The sequence below is a fragment of the Marmota flaviventris genome, chromosome 6 (genome assembly GCF_047511675.1).
Source record: "Marmota flaviventris isolate mMarFla1 chromosome 6, mMarFla1.hap1, whole genome shotgun sequence".
NCBI classification, from domain to species: domain Eukaryota; kingdom Metazoa; phylum Chordata; class Mammalia; order Rodentia; family Sciuridae; genus Marmota; species Marmota flaviventris.
In genome coordinates this window covers 85,490,427-85,511,881 of record NC_092503.1, presented here as the reverse complement: position 1 = coordinate 85,511,881, position 21,455 = coordinate 85,490,427, and the positions used below count along the sequence as shown (strand labels likewise).

General features: G+C 38.5%; 2 protein-coding genes across 6 annotated transcripts in view; one reads left to right on the top strand and one right to left on the bottom strand.

Moving 5' to 3' along the window:
- Slc17a5 (solute carrier family 17 member 5) overlaps positions 1 to 2,934 on the bottom strand; it is a 57,165-nt gene extending 54,231 nt beyond the window's left edge. For all 5 annotated transcript variants that reach the window (XM_071613258.1, XM_071613259.1, XM_071613260.1 and 2 more), the window contains exon 1: positions 2,766 to 2,934. In XM_071613258.1, the coding sequence (XP_071469359.1) occupies positions 2,766 to 2,859 (94 nt within the window). In that variant the 5' untranslated portion in view covers positions 2,860 to 2,934. The remainder of the gene's footprint in view (positions 1 to 2,765) is intronic.
- A 220-nt stretch (positions 2,935 to 3,154) lies between these two features.
- The window catches only part of Cd109 (CD109 molecule), a 182,314-nt gene continuing 164,013 nt past the window's right edge, over positions 3,155 to 21,455 (top strand). Inside the window, exon 1 of the mRNA XM_027928246.2 lies at positions 3,155 to 4,105. The gene's annotated coding sequence lies outside the window, so the exon portion shown is untranslated. The remainder of the gene's footprint in view (positions 4,106 to 21,455) is intronic.

Here is a 21,455-nt window from a genome sequence, read left to right as displayed (position 1 = left end):
TCCCTTTGTTCCTCTTTGTCTAATTCACTGAATTTCTATTCTTCCCTGCCCCCACCCCTGTTGTGTGTTAGCATCGGAATATCAGAATATTTGGTGTTTGGATTTTGGGGATCGGCTTATTCACTTAGCATGATAGTCTCCACATCCATCCATTTGCTGGCAAACATCATAAAGTGATTCTTTTTTATGACTAAGTAATACTGTGTGTGTGTTGCTACTACTTCTACTTCATGTGTTTTCCAGAGGGTAAGTTAAAAAAAAAAAAAAAAAGAAATAAAAACGGAAATGGTGTAATGAAGGGAGTCACCTGAAGTCAGGAAGAACAGAGTGTACATACATTAAGAACTATATATTCAACCTATGAGTCAAGTGAGGGATGTTCTGAAAAGTGACAACAGGAGCTAATCTTTTTCTGATCAGTTTTATCAAAGTCTAATTTATGTGATAAATGTATACATCTGTCCAACCCAATTAAGATCAAGATGTAGAACTTTATTACCTCAAAAAGTACCTTAATGCCTCTCTGAAGTCAATTTTCTTCTGCCTGAGTCTCTAGCCAACCACTAATCTGCTTTATATATTACCTTTGCTAGTTCTAGAACTTCATATTGATGGGATCATATATTAATATGGTGGTTTATTTTGCTCAGCATGTTTTTGAGATTTACCCATATGTTACATACACCAATATTTTGTCCCTTTTCATACATAGTTTGTATATTCATCCACTAAATTCATCTATTTCCAGTTTTTGACTATTTTTTGAATAAAAATGTACATATACCACAGGTATATACATTATGTGGTCATGTGGTAATATAAAAATTTAAGATTTCCCAAAGTAGTTGTACTATTTTACACAGTTACTAGGAATGTGCAAGAGTTCTAGTTATTCCACATCTCTGCCAATATCTGGTATTCCTATCTCTCTATTTATCTACCTAGGGATTGAATTTAGGGGTACTCTACCACTGAGCTATATTCCCAATACTGCTTATTTTTTTTGGGGGGGGGGCGGGGAGTACTGGAGATTGAAATCAGGGGCACTCAACCACTGAGCCACATCCCTAACCCTATTTTGTATTTTATTTAGAGACAGGGTTTCACTGAGTTGCTTAGTGCCTTGCTTTTGCTGAGGCTGGCTTTGAACTCTCAATCCTCCTGTCTCTCCATCCTCCTGTCTCAGCCTCCCAAGCTGCTAGGATTACAGGCCTGTGCCACTGCACCTAGCTAGTACTGCTTATTTTTTGAAACAGGTTCTCACTAAATAACCCAGGCTGGCCTCATACCTGCAATCATCCTGTCCTCACTGCTGGGACTACAGGCTTGCAACACTGTGCCAGGCTCCCAACCTTTGAATTTTATCTATTTTATTAAGCATTGAGGTTTGAATTTGCATTTTCCTGAATAATAAAGATGGTTGACATTTGAGCTAAATTTTCATATATGTATATATGTATGTACATACACACATATATTCCAATTACAGCAGAATACAGTAGTATATTAAATAGTCATTTGTTTCTGCATTTCTATGAGATTATTTTATAGAGGAAGATTATATAATTATAATGTTATAAGCCAAGGGAAAAGATCAGTTTATGGAATTAAATACAACTTTCAGGTAAAATACTACTTTGGTACAGTTATTTACACCTAGCATTGACTAAAATAAGCTCCAAGATGCAGGACGGAGCTACAATGTTGCCACCTCTACTGCCACCATCTGGTAATGTTAAAAACAAATAAAAAGAACATAATATGCTTGGTCAACAAAAGTCAGATTTCCAATTCTACTCTAATACTTTGAATCTTTGAAACTACAGAACGCATGCAAACTTATCTGTTTTTTTAGTTTTCATTACTTCTTAAGAAGCTACATTATAAAAGTGGAAAATAGCAAAATATTGCTATTTTCCTAAATTCAGAGACCATGCTTTTTGAAATACCTCCTTTTCGATTTGTTGCAAGATCTCTGGCAAATTATCTTACAGCTCTGTAGATAGCTTATCTTGAGGACAACCAAACTGTTTCCTAACTTAAATTGTAGACTGCTAGAAGGGAAGAAAATTGAAATGTCTGCAATATTTTTAGTCTCTTATAGCACAATATCAAGATATTTTTGTTGGATTATGCAACACTTGCTCTCTGCATACTCAGAAATATTATATCTCCTATCCTTTTGTCTCCTCTCCCTGCCCAACTTGCAGGCTGATACGCAGCTGTGGAAACCAGGAGGTCACAAGGCAGGAGACGAATCAGCCTGGCCATTTGCTCACCGATTTGCAAGTTTCTCCCCCAGTTCGCCCTTTCTTCTTTTTGTGCCGGGGATGAAACCCCAGGGCCCTCAGTTCACCCTCCGTCTGGCCCTTGCCCATTGATTTGAAGGCGCTCCCCAAGTTGGGTTTTTCACCGGGTTCCCGGCTCTGCACTACTGAAAACAGTCAGCAGCTCAAGCACCTGCCGCGCAGAGCCGCTCCCCGCTCCAGCCCAGCCGAGAGGCACTAGCGGAGGCCAAGCGAGCCCGGCACAGCCGTTCCCGCCAGCCCGTCAGACCCTCGGGCGTCGGAGAGGCTTCCGGGCACTGGGACAGGCGGGGCTAAGAGGGGCCTGAATGGGCTTTCTCTCCTCATGTCCCCTCGGCGCCTGTCAACTCTGGACCAGACGGCGGGGGTGCCAGTACCCTTGGCCACTTCTGCCCCAGTACCACCGCCCGCCCCGGGAATGTTGCGGGCCTAGAGCCCGTAGACGACCCGGCTGCTCACCGGCTTCGGCCTGCCGGGCGCCCTGAAGGAGCGGGGTGCTGTCGGTGCTGTCCTCGCCATCGTTCACCACCGGACCTCGAACCGAGGACCTCATGATGCCTACAGGGAGCTGGCTGCTCTGAGGAGAGGAGCTCTGCAGCCCGACAGCCGAAGCCCCCGGCTGCGGTGGCTGGGCGGGCCGGGGCGGTGGCGTGGACTCTGGTACCGCCCCCATCCTGGCACCACCTCCTGGCCACGTAGTGTCACCGCTGCCCCGCCCAGAGGCAGCCGCGCCGGTTCCTCCCTGTCGCCATCTTAGGTTTGGGCAACCCTGGCGTAGGTTGGGCGGGGAAGGCTGAGTTCCGGGACTTCCGCCGGGGGGGTGGGGCGGGGGGGAGGAGATCGGTGTAGAGATGCACAGCTCCGACGGCTTTGCGCGTGCTAGGTGGCCAGTGCTGTTGAGAACGTGTCCCTACAGGAGACCTCCCGTAAAGCTCCCGTGCGGCCCTTCCAGAGCGAGGATAAGTGGAAATCTGCAGTCGCCTGCGGGGACTTTAAGCGTGCCTAATTAAGGGGAGGACTTAAGTCGAGGTGGTGTGTACAGTTGTCATGACTGTTGGCAACCTTTGTACTGTCTACCCCGTGACAGCATACGGTCCCTAAATTGCTTTTGAGGTGACGAAGCAGCAAATGGAAATATATTAAAGTTCAATAGGGTTGCCAGTTTTTTTTTTTTTTGGGGGGGGGGCTCGGGTGAAGTACCAGGGGTTGAACCCAGGGGCTCTTAACTAATGAAGCACATCCCCACATCCCCAGCCCCTTTTTAATGTTTTGTTTTGAGAGGATCTTGTTAAATCGCTGAGGCTGGCTTTGAACTTTTGAGCCTTCTGCTTCACCCTCCCAGGACAGGGCCGCCAGGGATTACCTGCGTGTGCCAAGAGACTGCCGATTTTATAGAAAAAATAACCCAATATAAACAATTTCATATGGTTCAAGGTATCAACTCTTCTGATGCATCTCTCTGCGTGTGTTTTTTCTTCGCACTTCTAATTCAGAGAGATTGTTGTAGTTACTGACTCAACAGTAAGAGGAAACTAGGAAAGAGGAAACTAGGAAAATGCTTGCCTAGGCTGGACAGACCTGGAGCCGCTGTTCTAGCCATAGGCTTCAGTTCAACAATTTTCCTGGGTAATAGAGACTATCTTTGTGGAGATAGACGGGAAAATAAGATGTGTCAATGCCCTCGAAGTGTTCAGGGCAAATCCGGAAGACTCACAAACCAATAATTCAGTAAACGAGGGGAAAGGATTGGTGAGGTCTACATGGGAACAAAGACGAAGCTCCTTTATCCAGAGAAGAGGGTGCGGATTTTTGAAGGCATCCCTAATTTCCAGATTAGTAAATTCTAGGCCAGTTTTCAAGTTAGGATAACAAATTAGACCTTATTTCTGAGTGACAGAAATAACCACGTAGATTTCAAATTGGGTTGTTGAGATGACACTCTTATTTGAGTATGCATATAATCACTTGGTGGATCCTTGTAATATAGCTTCAGATTCAGCAGGTCTGGTGTGGTGTTTATTTTATGTGTCAAATTGGGGGCTGTTTTTGGATGAAGTTAACATTTAAATTGGTGAAACTGGTTGCCCTCCATAATGTGGGTGGGCCTCAATCAGTTGAAGGCTACTAGAACAGTGTCACTCTCCGTCTCCCTACCCCAAGCAAGGGGAATCCTCCAGAAGACTATTTCATATTTCTTTCTTTCTTTTTTTTTTTATGGTATTGGGGATTGAACCCAGGGGGTCTCTAGCTACATCTCCAGTCCTTATTTTTTTATTTTGAATTAGGGTCTCATTAAGTTGCTGAGGCTGGCCTTCAAGATGTGATCCTCCTGCCTCATGTTCTGGACTAGCTGGGGCTACAGGCCTGCTCTACAAGGTTTGGCCCTCTCTTCAGATTTCATCTGCACCATCAGTCTCCTTGAACCTCCAGGCTTCTGTACAATTTCTCTCTGGGTATAGATCCTCCAGGCCTATGCTGGGTGAGCCTCTACTTTATACATATCTTCTCTTTTTCTCTCTCTTATTGGTTCTGTTTCTCTGAGAACCCCAGTATATCTGGGATGGGCCTGAGATTTCATATTGCTAACAAGCTTCCAGGTCAATAGCAAGGTTGTAAAGATTTTAGGCCAGGGAATAGATTCTAATAGTCTTGAAAGGTTTTAAACTAGAGGAGGGCCTTGCTTTTTTTCTTTCTTTCCTCCTCCTCCTCCTTGTCCTCTTCCTCCTTCTTTTTAATATACCTTTTATTTTAAAAAATAAGTTACTACCTAAGCTTACTGAAAAGTTGTGAAGATAGCAGTGAGTTCTCCATCTTTTACCTAATTTGACCTGTTGTCAAGATCTTATGTAAGTATGTTAGTATGATATATTTATAACAACTAATGAACCAATATTGATATATATAATTAATTGAAGTTCATACTTTTTTTTAGATTTCTTTAGATTTTACGTCCCCCCCCCCCCCTTCCAGGATCCCAAGTAGGCTGCTGTTACATATAGTCATTGTGTCTCCTTAGGCTTCTTTTAGCTGTGACAGTTTCTCAGATTTTCCTTGTTTTTGCTGACCTTGACAGTTTTGTAGAGTACTGGTAAGCTTTATAGAAAGTCTCTCAATTTTAGTTTCTTATAATTAAACTGTGGATATGGGATTGTTTAGAGAAAGACCAGAGAGGCAAAGTGCCATTCTCATCATATAATTTCAAGGGAATGTGCTGGCAGCACAATTTATCACTGATAATTATCGCTGACGATGTTAAGCTTCATTACATGCTTGACTTAGTGTTCGTCAGGTTTTTCCACCACAAAATTACTGTTTTAACACCCCCACCCCTTTGCATAACCTTTCTCTTTGGAGGGAAGTCAGTATGTACCGCCTACACTTAAAGTGTGTGTGGGGGGCAGTTATGCTCTACCACTTTCAGAGGCAAAATTATTTTGTATGTGAGATTTGGCTATTCTCCCCTATTTATTTACTTATTCAGTCATTTATACTAACAGAGTTCTTATTATTTTATACTTTGGATTGTAATTTGCCACTATGTTCTTTTATTTTGTCAATCAACTTGTTTCAGTTTTGGCAACTGGGAGCTTTTTCTATTGGCCCCTCTCTTTTAGTGTTTCTTTTAAATGCTCCCCTTGTAATGTTTTCTGAGCAATATCTCACTTTCTGGTACAATGAAATGTTCCAGGTTCACTTGTATGTTCTTTGCTCTTGCCATTTCTCCAAGGAGAATGATATTAGAAATCAAGATCTAGGAACTGGGTTTTCTTCTTTCTGCTGAGGTGTCATGATTTTAGGCCCAGAGAAGATACTTTTGTTATTGCATTTAAAAAAAAATGATTATCCCAAGAGGAGTTTTTATTTTTTAATGTTTATTTATTTATTTTAGTTATAGGTGGACACAATACCATTATTTTATTTTTATGTGGTGCTGAGAATCGAACCCAGTGCCTCATGTGTGCTAGGCAAGCAAGCCACAACCCCAGCTCCCAAGAGGAGTTTTTAAAAAGTATAAGATGACATCTTTTTCTTCCTTAAAATCTGGCATTTACTTCCTGATTTCATATCACCATAGAAGATTGTTGTTATGTTAATATTATTTATTTTTTGATTGGTAATTCCTTCCTTTGCTAGTACTCTAGACAACTGCTATTCAGTAAAGTATAATGCAAACCACATATGTAATTTAAAAATTTCTAGTAGCCACATTAAAAAGTATAAAAACAAAAAAAGTGACATTAATTTAATAACCTACACTGTTTAATCCATTATATCCAAAAATTATCAATTCAACATCTAACCAATATAAACTTATTGAAAAATGCATGCTCTTTTTTGGTATTAAATCTTTGAAACCCCGTGAATGTTTTATACTTACAGCACATCTCCATTAGGACCAGCAACATTCCATGTACTCAGTAGCCCCACTGTGGCTCAGGCTGCCATACTGGACAACACAGATGGATACTGTGTGGGAGCTTATTCTCCCTGCCTCTTCTCTACCCTCCAAATTCTGTTCTTCATTGGGAAAGGAACATCTTTTGGGCAGGGTACCTAATTCAAAAGTCTCTACCTGCTTTCTTCAGTTTCCTCTTTAAAATAATGTGATATACACTTTACCTCCCTCCCCCACTATTTTCTTCCCTCTCTAATCTAGTTAAATTTCCTAGATTTTCACAAAAAAGCTGGGAAGGAATCATTAAGGGCTTTGCTTCTCTTTTAGAATTGAGCTAGCTTGAGTCAATTTCTGTGCCTGCAACCAAAAGAAAATTAATATAGTGAATTGAGTCAAAGGGAGCTTTCTCAGTTTTTCTATTGATAGCTTTATATTTTTTAAGGCAATGTCACTTTGTTTTGTTTACAAATATATTTAATATCTGTCCAGATTACTATTTTATTATTATTATTGTATGAATTTCCTTGTCTATTTTGCTTGCTTGTTCTTGCAGATGGAATTTATTATTTTATTAATGTTGCCAAAAATTTTAAGTAAAATAGCAATTATAATAATAAAATGATTTATGAAAGAAAAAAAATAATGTGATATAAAGCTCAAGGGTTATTTTAAGGATTAAATATTTAAATAAGATGATGCATGTAAATTACAGTACCTGGTGGGTAGTAAGTCTCAATAAATTAGCAGTTAGCATTTTATTTTGGCCAAATTTGCTTTAAAAAATTAGCTTACACATCTAAGGAACACCTATTTGATTTTCATTGTATTTCTTTTAAGACACATACTATATTACATGTGGAAGTATGGAGTTGGTGGTTGGTTATATAACTGTTAAGTTCCCTTTTATGACTGTAGGTTGCCTAGGAGCTGGGACCAAACAAATATTATTCATTTTTGTACCTGAGCAGTTCCTAACACTGGTTCTCCTTTTATATATATATATATATATATATATGGACACAATATCTTTATTTTATTTTTATGTGGTGCTGAGGATCGAACCCAGTGCCTCATGCATGGTAGGCGAGTGCTCTACCTCTGAGCCACAACCCCAGCCCTGGTTCTCCTTTCACTGTGCTTGTTATATTTCACAGGATCTCATCATGTTGGCCTTGGATAGCCTAATATGAGAATTTCAAGTAAACAGGAACATATGGGGAGTAGAAAGTTGAATGGAGGACAAATACTCTAACCATTAATTTAGAAGTGATAAAGTTGGTAAAGGAATGTTTTGATGACCAATGTTGTCTTATAAAAATCATTCCTTTTGTGCTAGGGATGTAGCTCAGTTGGTAGAGTGCTCGCCTCACATGTACAAAGCCTGGATTCAATCCCTAGCACCACCAAAAAAAAAAAAAAAAAAGAAAGAAAGAAAAAAATTTTTTTTTTTTAATCCCAGCTTTTCCTTTAAAATGATAATCTCCAGTTTCATCCATTTACTAGCAAATGCCATAATTTCACTTTCCTGCCCATTTTTACTTTTAAATTTTGAGACAGGACCTTGCCAAATTGCTGAGACTAGCCTCAAACTTGAAATCCTCCTTCCTTAGGTTACCTAGTTTCTGGAATTGCAGGCAGGTGCCACTGCACCAGATATTGCAACTTTTATGGAAGTGTTAATAAAAAAAACAAAATCCTCAGAATATTTACTCAGAAAATAGATTTATGCAGAAGAGACACACTAAAACTTTAAGTACCACACATGTCAGCTTAACTAAAACAATGACCTAATGTAATTATTTAAGGTGGAATGTTAAAAATATTTTTAAAAGATATCTTGATAAGTAACTTTCTAGTAAGTCTAAGATTTCCCTCCACTCTAGTATATTCATTTTGCAATACTTTTTCCTGTGAAAATGCTCTCTTAGTAATGTGGGTAGGGTACTATTGTCTCTTTTAAAAATTTCTTTAATGTAGTAATTCATTGTTTAGGTATTCAAATTTTATGGTTGTTTCTCCTATCAATAAAAGTTTGTTTTTTATTTTATTTTAGAGCTTAGTAGTTATATGGAGTGGTTGGATTCATCCTGACAAACTCATACATGCATGGAAATTGATTTCAGTTCCATCAGTAAAAATTTTAAGATACACCTAACATGTGTTTATTTCTTTATATGCACACACACCCTAAGGTAATCAAAATTAAAATATAGAAATAAACACAAGTTCTGATTTTTCCTGGGATCATTTTGCAGATGTTCTTGGATGAGGGCACCCTACTTTGGAGACCCATTTTTTAGAGAATAAAATCCAAATTCTTTGGTATAGAATATGAGGCCTTTGCCATCTGCCCCAGTTTATGTTTTCAATCCCATCTTCCACCATATCTGCCACCTTCTCTGTACTCTATGCTTTGTTTTACTCATTGAATCTTGTGCATATCATGTCCTCTTTATCTTGTTCCCTCCACCTATTTGAAGCCTTGGCTTATGGTGAATTCTAATTTGTCCTTGAGTCTAATGTTGCCTTCAACTTAATGATTCCTTGATAATCTCTCCCTTACTCTGCTCTTATGTGTGTTGCAATACCTTTATTGTAGCACATTGTGTTAGTTATCTAAGATAGTTTAATAAGGAGTCATTCCTTGAGAGTAGGAATCTTGTCTTTTTATCTTCCATTCCTAGCTCTAAGCACAGAACAAATATTTATGGAGCTCCATATTTTGTGTTAGTCAGTGTACTGGTTACCATGGGGGCATCCAAGATATATAAATACAGTTTCTGCCTTTAGGGAGTTTAAAAGTGAAATGTACTTTGAAGGAAATATTTCTTAATACTATCCAAGGGAAATATATTTTCCTAACAGTTATGAAAGTTAGAAGGCATATTTTAATTTCCATTTTCTAGAGAGCAGGTATTGTGTGATTAATGTATTCCAGAGGAAGAAACCACATGTTTTTAGGGAGAAGTCTCAAAAATGGATAGTCAGATGTGCTTTCCCATATCCTATTTTCTTTAGGCAGCTGTATGGTTAGGTGTTTTCAGACAGTGATCAAAATAAAAACAAATAAGACAGGAAAATATAAACAGTTTTCTGTCACATTGATATGATATCACATGTTAATAATTTTCACAGCTGAGTTTGAATTTCCTCATTGCTTTACAACTTCAAAATTGGGTAATTCTTGCAACATAGAAACATGTGAGTATTAATTATAACTCTTTCAGAGAGGAGACCTAATAGATGGCAAATGAATTAAGTGATTTGTCCAAGGTCAGTGGGAGCCACTATTACAATTAAGATTTTATTGCTTCTACTTATATTAAATCATAGGATGGTGCTTCTTCATAATTCCCTTAATTTTCTGTACTCTGTATGTTACCTTTGCATCATAAAAACTGTTTTGTTGTTGTTGTAGTGCTGGGGATCTAATGCAGGGCCTTGTGCATGCTAGGCAAATGCTCTGCCACTGAGATACAACCTCAGCCCTGCAAAATTTCACTTAGACTTAGTGAAATTTCACTAAGTCATCTTGATGGTAAGTATATAATAAATGGGGTTGTCAATTGTTGCTTATGAATTATATGGAATTTTCTTTGCCAATTTCCTTTCATTTACCTGATGTAGGGGAACTATAAAAGTGGCCACATTAAAACGAAAAAAGGACATAAATAATACTGCCTCTATAAGAGCCTGGTAGAGACTGATATCTGAAACTTAAACATACTGAAACATTTAAGAAGACACACCATAGCTTTATCTCTTCAACTTGAGGGAGTTTTAAATAAAATTTGCAAATGTTGTGAAATACCAGTGGAACAGATAATAAATCAGCTGGGAGAATCACACAAGAAGCATGAGAAACAATGACCTTCACAAATGAGCTATAAGTGCCTGCAAAGCAACACAAAATTGAATGACTCAGGTAGATTAGAAGATTAAGGTTCAAATCTATTCTGGTAAGTAGTATGTGAAGTCATAGTGCTGTTGAGTCAGCCTTTCCTGACAATCCCTTTTGGTCAAATTTTTTTCTACATATATATTCATATTTTCTGACTAATGAAAAGTGTAGTGGCTCAAAAATTAATTGTTATCATTTTAGAACAAAAGAAAATCTGAAATCAATGTAATTAAAACAACTATTGAGACACAATTATTATATAAAAACTACACATATTTATTGTATATAATTTGATGAGGTTGGACAGATCCTTGCACCCATGAAACCATCACCACAGTTGAGGTGATAGACACAGTTCACCACCTCTAAAAGTTTCCTTGTGCCTCTTTTTATTTTGTGAAAACACTTAATGTGAGGTTTACTTTCTTTTTAAATGCACAGGACAGTATTCTTAACTAGGGACACTATGTTACATAGCAGATCTCTAGAATTTATGCATCTTGCATGACCAAAAAAAATTTTTTTTTGGTACTGGGGATTGAACTCAGGGGCACTCAACCACTGAGTCACATCCCCAGCCCTATTTTATATTTTATTTAGAGACAAGGTTTCACTGAGTTGCTTAGTGCCTCCATTTTTGCTGAGGATAACTTTGAATTTGCAATCTTCCTGCCTTAGCCTCCCAAGCTGCTGGGATTGTAGGCATACGCCACTGCACCAACTGACCAAAATTTTATACCTCTTGAACAACTCTCCCTTTCACCCTGCCCCCAATCCCTGGAAACTTCTATTCTTCTCTGCTTCTAGAAATCTGATTTTTTAAAACATATGTTATACTTTGGGTCCTAATTACTGTCCCTGAGAGATGCATGGTTTGAAGGCTTGGTACCCAACCCATAATTCTACTGGGAGGTTGTGGAACATTTTGGAGGTGAGATCTAGTAGAAGAAATATGCCCTTAGTGGAGCTATGAGGAACCAGGTCGCTCTTTTTTCATCCCAGCCACCATGAGGATGAGTACATTCTCTCCCATGTACTCCTTCCATGATGTACTGTGCTGCCATATGCCCAAAGCAACAAGGTCAACTGACCATGGCTGAAATCTCTGAAACCATGAGCCAAAATATTTTCTCCTTAAAAGTTTATTACCGAGGCTGGGGTTGTAGTTCAGTGGTAAAGCGCTTGCCTAGCACATGTGAGGCCCTGGATTTGATCCTCAGCACCACATATAAATAAAAAATAAAGGCATTGTGTCCAACTACAACTAAAAAATACATTTAAAAAAAGCTTATTATCTCAGGCATTTTGTCACAGTGACAGAAAGCTAACAAACCTCATACAAGCAGAATTTTACAGCATTTGTTCTTCTGTGCCTGACTTATCTCAGTAAACGGTGTCCTGGGGGCTGGGGTTATGGCTCAGCCGTAGAGTGCTCATCTCGCATGTGCAAGGCCCTGGGTTCGATCCTCAGCACCACATAAAAATAAAAAAAATAAAATAAAATGGTGTCCTGTAGGTTCATCCATGTTGTCATAAATGGCAAGATTTCCCTCTTCTTTGAGACCAAGTAATATTTCATAGTATGAATATGCTGTGTTTTCTTTACTCATTCATCTTTCAATGGACATTTGGGTTTTCATATCTTGGCTACTATGAATAATGCCACAATGAACATGGAAGTACAGATATATTGTCAAGATCCTAATTTCTTTCTTTTAAAATTTTTTTTTTAATATTTATTTTTTTAGTTTTAGGTGGACACTATATCTTTATTTCTACGTGGTGCTGAGGATCGAACCCAGTACCTCATGCATGCTAGGCGAGTACTCTACCACTTAGCCACAATCCCAGCCCCAAGATCCTAATTTCAATTATTTTGGATATGTACTTATAGAAGTGAAATTGCTGGGTCATATGCTAGTTCTATTTTTAATTGCGGAAGTACCAGACTGTCTTTCATTGTGACTGTATCCCTTTACCTTCTTACCAACAGTGTATAAGGGGTCCTTTTCTCCACATCTTTACCAATAACTGTTAACTTTTGTTTTTTGATAGTAGCCATTTTAACAAGTGTGACATGATATCTCCTTGTGGTTTAAATTTGCATTTCTCTGATGATTGATATAGAACACCTATTCATTTTCTTGCTGGCCCTTCATACATTCATATCTTCCTTTGAGAAATGTATGTTTAGGTCCTTTGCCCAGTTTTTAATTAGGCTATTTGTTTTCATGCTGTTGAGTTGCTTGAGTTTCTTGTATTTTGAATTTTAACCTCTTATCAGATATACAGTTTGCAAACATTTCTCCAAATTCATGCGTCTCTTTATTCTGATGACTATTTGCTATGCAGAAACTTTTTAGTTTGAAGCATTTATTTTTGCTTTTATTATGTGAGCTTTTGATCTCATGCACAAAGGTGACTGTTAAAAGCTTTGTAAGCTTTTTCTTCTAGCAGTTTTACAGAACCAATGTCCTGGACTTTTAGGGCATTATCCTAGGAAAGAGGGCTAAATGGTTTATAGAGCCTCATGACTCTGTGAAATGGAAGAAGATACCCTGAAACTTCTCCCCCAGGAGAAGGAAGGAATGAATATGCACATTCATAATAAAGATTTGAAAGTCTCCTAGAATTTCTACCAAGGCCAACTGGTAAAAGTCTTTCTCTATTGAAGTCAGTCCTCAAATCAAGGAAATTTTGGTATTGAGGAACTGAACTCAGGGTCTCACATGTGCTAGGCAATAGTTCTGCCACTGAGCTACTGCCTAACACAGCCCTGTTTACTTTTTTTATTTTGAGACAGGTCTTGCTAAATTGCCGAGTCTGGCCTTGAACTTGTGATCCTCCTGCCTCAGCCTCCCTAGTCACTGGGATTAGGGGTGTGTGACACCACACCCAGCTCTGATAATATATTCTTAAATTTTTACATAAATTGAATTTGAAGATAACACATGAGAATTTGCTATCTATAGAGAAGCTATGATTAATCATTTTGAAAAAGTTTAACTGAATTTTCAGTTTTTGTGTTCTTTTAGTAGGACACAGTTATACTGGATTTTCTCTTCTAACAATTTAAGTAAAAAGAGAAATACAAGTCATATCTGGGTTATCTTTTTTTTTTTTTTTTTTAATGTGGTGCTGGGGATCGAACCCAGGGCTTCTTGCGTGCTAGGCAAGCACTCTGCCACTGAGCCCCAGCCTCAGCCCTCTGGGTTATCTTCTTAATTGAAATTTTTAGGAATAAAATTTGTTTATTTTTTTTTTAAAGAAAGAGTGAGAGAGAGAGTGAGAAAGAGTGAGAGAGAGAGAGAATTTTAATATTTATTTTTTAGTATTTGGCGGACACAACATCTTTGTCTGTATGTGGTGCTGAGGATCGAACCAGGGCCGCACGCATGCCAGGCAAGCGCGCTACCGCTTGAGCCACATCCCCAGCCCCAAGGAATAAAATTTGTAAACTTATAAATCTAATAAATAATATTATAATGCTAATGATCAGAATATTAAACTTCCATTATTTCTGTTTTTAAAAAGTCTGCTAGAAATGGTTAAATGGTTATGTCAATTGTGAAATAACGCCAATCCCTGTCAATAGTCCCCCTTTTGTGGAAACAAACAAAACCATTGAACAAAAATGTGACAACAGTAAAACCCAAGACTTATTCATAGAATATGGTTAATTGACCACCCTTTCCAACCCCAGTAAAAACCAACAACAGTAAAGCACATAATTAATAATGCATATATTAACATTCTTTCAAATAAAGGAAAGCACTTCAGGTACTTTTAGTTTTAATTTATAAAATATGGTTGTAAAATAGGTGTGTGAGGGAGAGAGATTCAGGTACTAGCTCTTAAAATAGTTCTAGGAAGAAAGAAAGTTCCAAAAGTATTTTGAAGGATACAGCAATCAGAAAAGGGTATTTAATCTGTTAAAATTTGTATTCTCTTTGACCTTAATTTGTGTTTACTGGGGAAAAAAAATCCCAACAGTCGTATTGCTTTATTTTTGCACTATTTTTTCTCATGTAACCAAACTGCCAGCTTCATTATAGTGATGTCAACAGAGGCAGACCCTATACAATACTTTTCAAGGAGAAGAGTATCAGCTAGATAAGGAAAAAATGTATATTTTTTGGAGGGAGATCAAAGAAGGCAGATTAGAGGAAAGGGTGCACTTTCCAAGTGCTCCAATTGCTCAAGATTCAAATAGTGGGGAACACTCCTCCTCATCAAGGAGGGTGACAGAGGAAACTCACTGATATTCAATAATAGAGAGTGAGAGAATCATAGAGACCCAGAGTTCAGGTGCTTTGAACAAGAAAGAACACATTGGAGCCAATCTGGTGGGGCAGCCTTGCTAGTTCACTGCAGAGGGGAGGGGTAACACAAAGAGAGAGAAACACATTGAACTGATTTGGCACAGGAAAACTTGTAGAACAGAAAAGTAGTCTTAGCTGAATCAGAGGCTGCACAGTGAGCTGGTGTTTGAAAGGTGCTCCGGGTTTCCTAACTGGCATGTGTAGAGTTGGGGCCAGAGCCATCTTGAGGAGGCCATGCTGTAGCTTGCTGCTGTGGGAATTTAGGAGATCATAGCGTCTGGCAAGTGTATACCATGTGGCCTAGTGTGTGCCTAGCAGAATGCAATTGAAATGGGCACAGAAAGGATTGTACTTAGGGTGATTCAGATTCAACATATGGAAGGGAACGCAACTTGTTTTCCTTTTGTGTCTGATGGCTCACGTGATCAGCCAAAGAGGGTAGAGGAATCTGGACAGGTGGGTTGCAATTGCCCTAGGGAACTGAGTCTGGGAAGGTCACATTTGTAAGTGTGTGAAACTTGTAGAGGGTTAATTTGTAGAACAAATGGAGTTCTTGTAAGGCCCCTAGATCTGCATGCCCAGCAGAAACCAGCATCTGTATCTGCACAGCCCCAGGAGTATTACCTGACAAAGTTCCAAAGTCTGATGAGAGCTAAATCCTAGTTGCTGGAACTTCTCATTTAGAACTCTGTATCAGCCCCACTCAGGGAGTACATTGATTTAGTCTGTTTGGACAAAACTCCAATTGACAGTGCTTTCCATTCTGTCCTACTTTATATTGGTAAGACAGGAAGCTTTCCAGGCCACTCCAGCTGGCAGCTTGGTGAGCAACACAAAAAGAGGAAGGATTTAACCACCCCCAACCTTTGCTCTCTCTCTGAGGAGTACATAGCCCAAAAAGAAATGGAGAGAAGGCCAATCTGACATAGGCAGTGAACACCCATCCTTGTGGACAGTTTTGATCACCTAGTGGAGACAATCCTTTCATTTTTCATCAAGAATTTTTTTCTCCTTTCTCTCTTTCTTTCTTTTTCTTCCCTTTTTTATTTGTGTGTATTCTTGCTGTGGTGATTGGATCATGGAAACAAATACAAACACACATATTTGTTTCTTTTTCCTTTCATTTTTATCATTTTTCTATGTGTTTGTTATTTCACTGTGTTTTGATTATTAGGGATTTTTGTTTCTCTTGTTACTCTTTTTTTTTTTTTTAAATCTTTTTGTGGTTATAGATGAACAGAATGCCTTTAAAAAATGTTTTTGGTTGTAAATAGACATAATACCTTTATTTATTTATTTATTTATTTGGTTCTGAGAATCGAACCCAGAGCCTCACATGTGCTAAGCAAGTGCTCTACCACCAAGCCACAACCCCAGCCCAGAATGCCTTTATTGTACTTGTGTATTTTTATGTGGTGTTGAGAATCAAACCCAGTGCCTCACATATGCTAAGCAAGCGCTCTGCCACTGAGCTACAGCCCCATCCCTCTCTTGTTACCCTTTTTTCATTTGTTTGTTTGGTACTCAGGACAGACCTTGTGGTATTCTTGCACTGAGTTATATTCCTGACCCTTTAAAATTTTTATTTTGATATAGGGTCTTGCTAAGTTGCTGAGGCTGGCCTACGAATTTGTAATCTTCCTGTCTCAGACTCTTGAGTTTCTGAGATAACTGGTGTGTGCCACTGTGCCTGGCTCTCGTTTGTCTTTTTTCCCTTTCTTCTACCTGTAATAACCAGGTTATCTTGTTCTTTTTCTTTTTTTTTAAAGAGAGAGAGAGAGAGAGAGAGAGAGAGAGAGAGAGAGAGAGAGAGAGTTTTCTTAATATTTATTTTAGTTTTCGGTGGACACACATCTTTATTTTATTTTTTATGTGGTGCTGAGGATCGAACCCAGCGCCCAGCGCATGCCAGGCAAGCACATTACCGCTTGAGCCACCTCCCCAGCCCAGTTATCTTGTTCTTTTTCTCTCTCCTTTTATTTATTTTATTTCTCCCCCCCTTTCCTTCCTTCCTTCCTTTTTTCTATCTTTCTTTCATTCACCCCCTTCCCCTTTCTCTTTCTTTCTTGGTACTGGGGATAGAACTCAGGGGCACTCTACCACTGAACCAGCCCTATTTTGTATTTTATTTAGAGACAGGGTCTCACTGAATTGCTTACTGCCTTGCTTTTGCTGAGGCTGGTTTTAAACTTGCGATTCTCCTGCTTCAGCCTCCCAAGCCAATGGGATTACAGGCGTGCACCACCACGCCCAGCTCCCCTCTTCTTTCTTTAAGACCATTACTTACTATTTCTCTTCTGCTTTCTCTCTGTTCACATTTTGAATATTCTTAACTTTCTTTGGATTTTCTACCCCATTTTCTTTTATCTTAATGAACTGTAATTTTATCATCTTTTAGAACAAGTTTATATAATTCCTGCCCCACCATTCATGTTGTCATAGTTATTAGTACTGTGGATAATGTGGTTGACACCTGCCATTTACTTTAATACTAGATCTAGTTAATGGCTACTTATTGTTGTTAATTGCTGATCCTCACAATATCTCTTTTTGTGATAATTAGCATTTTAAATGTCATAGTAGGTACTGGGTGTTTATTTTATGCTGTATATTGTTTGTTACTATTATTTGTTGCCTCCTTTTGTGAGAGGTGCTGGGAATCTGCTGGAAAACTATGAGTTCACAGGGTAGAGACTCTGCTGCTGTGTTACACCCACAACCCAGCCAAGAGACAGCACAAAACCCCAAACTGATGACAAAGCCCAGATAGGAATAGGTAGGAGAGCTCTCAGGTCCCATTCATGGATACTTTCTCCTATAGCAATAAGAGTGAAGTTCCAATTTGGCAGCTCAAAGGAATCTCCAGTGTTGCAGTGGTGAGTTAAATCAGCAGTTCTGTAGTGGCATACTGAGAGGCTTTGGGGGTGATTACACTGAGCCTATGTGTTGACTCTAGGATATACCAACAGCACAGCACTTACTACAAAAGATATAACTACCCACCAAAGGACCCCCTTATAAAGGAGGAAGAGAAGTCTATCTCAGCAAATATACAAGCGTAAGAACTCTGAACACACGAGTAAACAGGCAAAGAAGCACCCCCTCATCCCCCAACAAAGGAACCACAGATATTGAAGGGAATAAAATTCAAGAGAAAGACCACAAAATTTTGATTATTGAGCTAAAGACTCTATAAAAGCATAAACAAACTAATTCCACTGCTCTTATTATTGGGCATTGCTTTGGCTATTCTGGGTCTAATTTTAAAGCTAAGGGAGCTCTATCTTGAGAATCTCTCCTAATGGGTCCCTGTTTTTTTTTTTTTTTTTTGCAGGGGGAATACTGGGGATTGAACTCAGGGGCACTCAACCACTAAGAAAACATCCCCAACCCTATTTTGTATTTTATTTAGAGACAGGGTCTCACTGTTGCTTAGTGCATCACTTTTGATGAGGCTGGCTTTGAACTTGTGATCCTCCTGTCTCAGCCTCCCGAGCTGCTAGGATTATAGGTATGCACCACTATGCTTGGCTTGGGTCCTTGTTTAAGAGGTGGACATCAGGGACAGATTTGGGGTAGAAGCACTTATGAAGAGGGAGAGACTACTTGGCTCACACTCTGGGGAGTAACGGGTCACCTCTTTCCTATGTCTTTCCCGAAGACCTCAGATCAGACTATGACTTCATCTCAGGATTCAAGATTCATTGGGTGAGGGTGCTTCCCACCATCAGATCAAGTCAATCTGAAACAGACAGGCAGATAGTAGTCAATACTTGGTACCCCTGAGGGCTGTTGGGGTCAGACTAGGGACATGAGACCCTCATGCAGAACCTGGGAGTGACCCCAAATAGCTGTCTTTAGTTGTCTCAAGTTTTCCTCTGTTCCATGCACCACCTTTCTCCCACAGAAAAGAAACTGAAGCAAGTCAGGACTAACATTCCCAGTACCTGATTCTTAGGCATGAGACTGTATAAATGGAATACTATGATGCAGGTTTAAGGAAATTACCCATATTTATTTATTTATTTTTTATTATCTACACATGACATTACAATGATCTTGGCAATTCATACATTTGTATCATTGGGGAAATTACCCTGTCTTTAGATTGGATTACCTAAACAACATAAAACTTGAAAAAGAATTTCAATTTTACTTAGTTAAAGCCTAATCATCCCTACCCTTTCTCCTCTCATCACTGTACAACAGGGGTGTGATTTGAAAATCTAAATTACATTCTGTTTCAGTTTTTTATGTAGTCATGAGGGAATCAGCTCAGAATAATCCTTTAAAAATATTTCAGAGCACATGCCTTAAATTTTTTTTATTATGAAAAATTTAAAATACGCACAAAATAGAGTATGGAATAATAAACTGCTATTGACTATCCAACATCAATGATCACTAATATCTTGCCAAATTTGTTTCAGCTATCTCTTATTCTACCTTGTAGCTCTCTGCTTTCTTCTTCCTCCACACCTTCCAATCCCCCAAAGTGATTTCTAGACATCATTTTGTTATTTCAGTTGTTTATTACATCAAACAAATTGCACAATAATTCCCTAGTATCTATCACCATTCATATTCTAAGTTCTCCATTTGTGTCCAAGATTTTTTCTTAGAGTTACTTGGTTAGAATCAGGATCCAAAATACGCTCAATCAAAAATGGTTGATATGTTTGTAAGTCTCTCTCTCTTTTTAATTAGTAGAAAATATAGAAAGTTCCCAAATTTCCCTCTCTTGCCATTATGATTAACTAAAGTCCATAGTTTACTTTGGAGTTCACCCTTGTATTGTACAGCTTTCTGAGTTTTACCAAATGTGTAACTTCATATTACCATCCTTAGATATCATACAGAACAGTTTCTCTGCCTTAAACCCCCCAGGCTCCATCCTTTCCTTCTGTCCCCCAACTCTTGATCTTTCTAATGTCTCTATAGTTTTGTCTTTTTCAGACATCATGTGGTTGGAATTATACAGTATATCACCTTTTCAGATTAGCTTCTTTCAATTAACAGTTATAAGCATAGAAGGTTCCTTCCTATATCTTTGTTGCTTAAAAATGCATACATTTTTATTGCTGAATACTATCCCATTGTATGGATATTCCATAGTTTATTGATTTAGATATTTAGTACATCTTGGTTGCTTCTAACTCTTGGCAATTATGAATAAAGCTCCTGTAAATATTTGTGTGCAGATTTTTATATGGACGTCAGTTCATTTGGGCAAATACTAGGTGTTTTTGCTAAAGTGTATGATAAGAGAATGTTTACTTTTGTAAGAAACTGGCAAATCATCTTCCAAAGGCTGTGTATTTTGCATTCCCACCAGGAATGAATGAGGGTTCTTATTAACTCCATATCCTCACCAGCATTTGGTGTTGCTAGTGCTTTTGAATTAACTACTGTACTGATATCTCATTATTTTTTAACATTTAATTCCTAATGACTTATGATATAGAACATTCTAAGTCTCTTTTAGCCTATAAAGGTTATATAAATGTTTTCTTCCCTTTTCTGCCATTTCTTTGGTAAAGAATCAGGCCATTTGATTTTTAGGATTTTTTTTTCTTACATTCTGACAGAATCACGTATAAAATTGCCTCTTTGGCTGAGGGTTAATATTGTCATCTTCATGTTTAAAATTTTTTTTTGTAGTTGTATATGGACAGAATGCCTTTATTTTGTTTGTTTTTATGCAGTGCTAAGGATCAAACCTAGTGCCTAACACATGCTAGGCAAATGCTCTGCCATCAGCTACAATCCCAGCCCCATCTTGATGTTTGAAATATACAGAAATGTTGTGCATCATTGTACATGCCTATAATTCTAGAAACTCAGGAGGGTGAGGCAGGAGGATTGCAAGTTCAAGGTCAGCTTCAGCAACTTACTGAGACCCTGTCTCAAAATAAAAATTAAAAAGAATTGGGATGTAGTTCAGTGGCAGAGCATCCCTGTGTTCAATCCCAAGAAACACAAAACCAACTAACCACAGACAAGAGATCCTATTGTATTAAAAGACCTTAAGATTCTATGGCAATTTAATGATCGCATTTAAGTTTAATGTTTTGAAATGATTTGCTTACATACGGATAGAGAAACATCATGTTATTTTGGAATACTTCATATATTTTAGATGAGTTTTCTTTTTGTATGCTTTTTCTGGTCTTCTGTCAACCAATAGGATTAAAAATAAAAACTCTGGCCAATACGAGTTAAAGCCCCTCAAGGTCTGCTCAATGAGACTTATTTCTAGGAATTTAGGTGCACATTAAAAGGCATTTTGACCTTGGGAGGCTGAGGCAGGAGGATCGTGAGTTCAAAGCCAGCCTCAGCAAAAAATGATTTTTTTTTTTGTGCTAATCAACTCAGTGAGACCCTGTTTCTAAATAAAATGCAAAATAGGGCTGGGGGATGTGGCTCAGTGGTTGAGTGCCCCTGAGTTCAATTCCCAGTACCAAAACAATGCAAAAAAAAAAAAAAAATAGGGCTTCGGTTGTGGCTCAGAGGTAGAGTGCTGGCCTAGC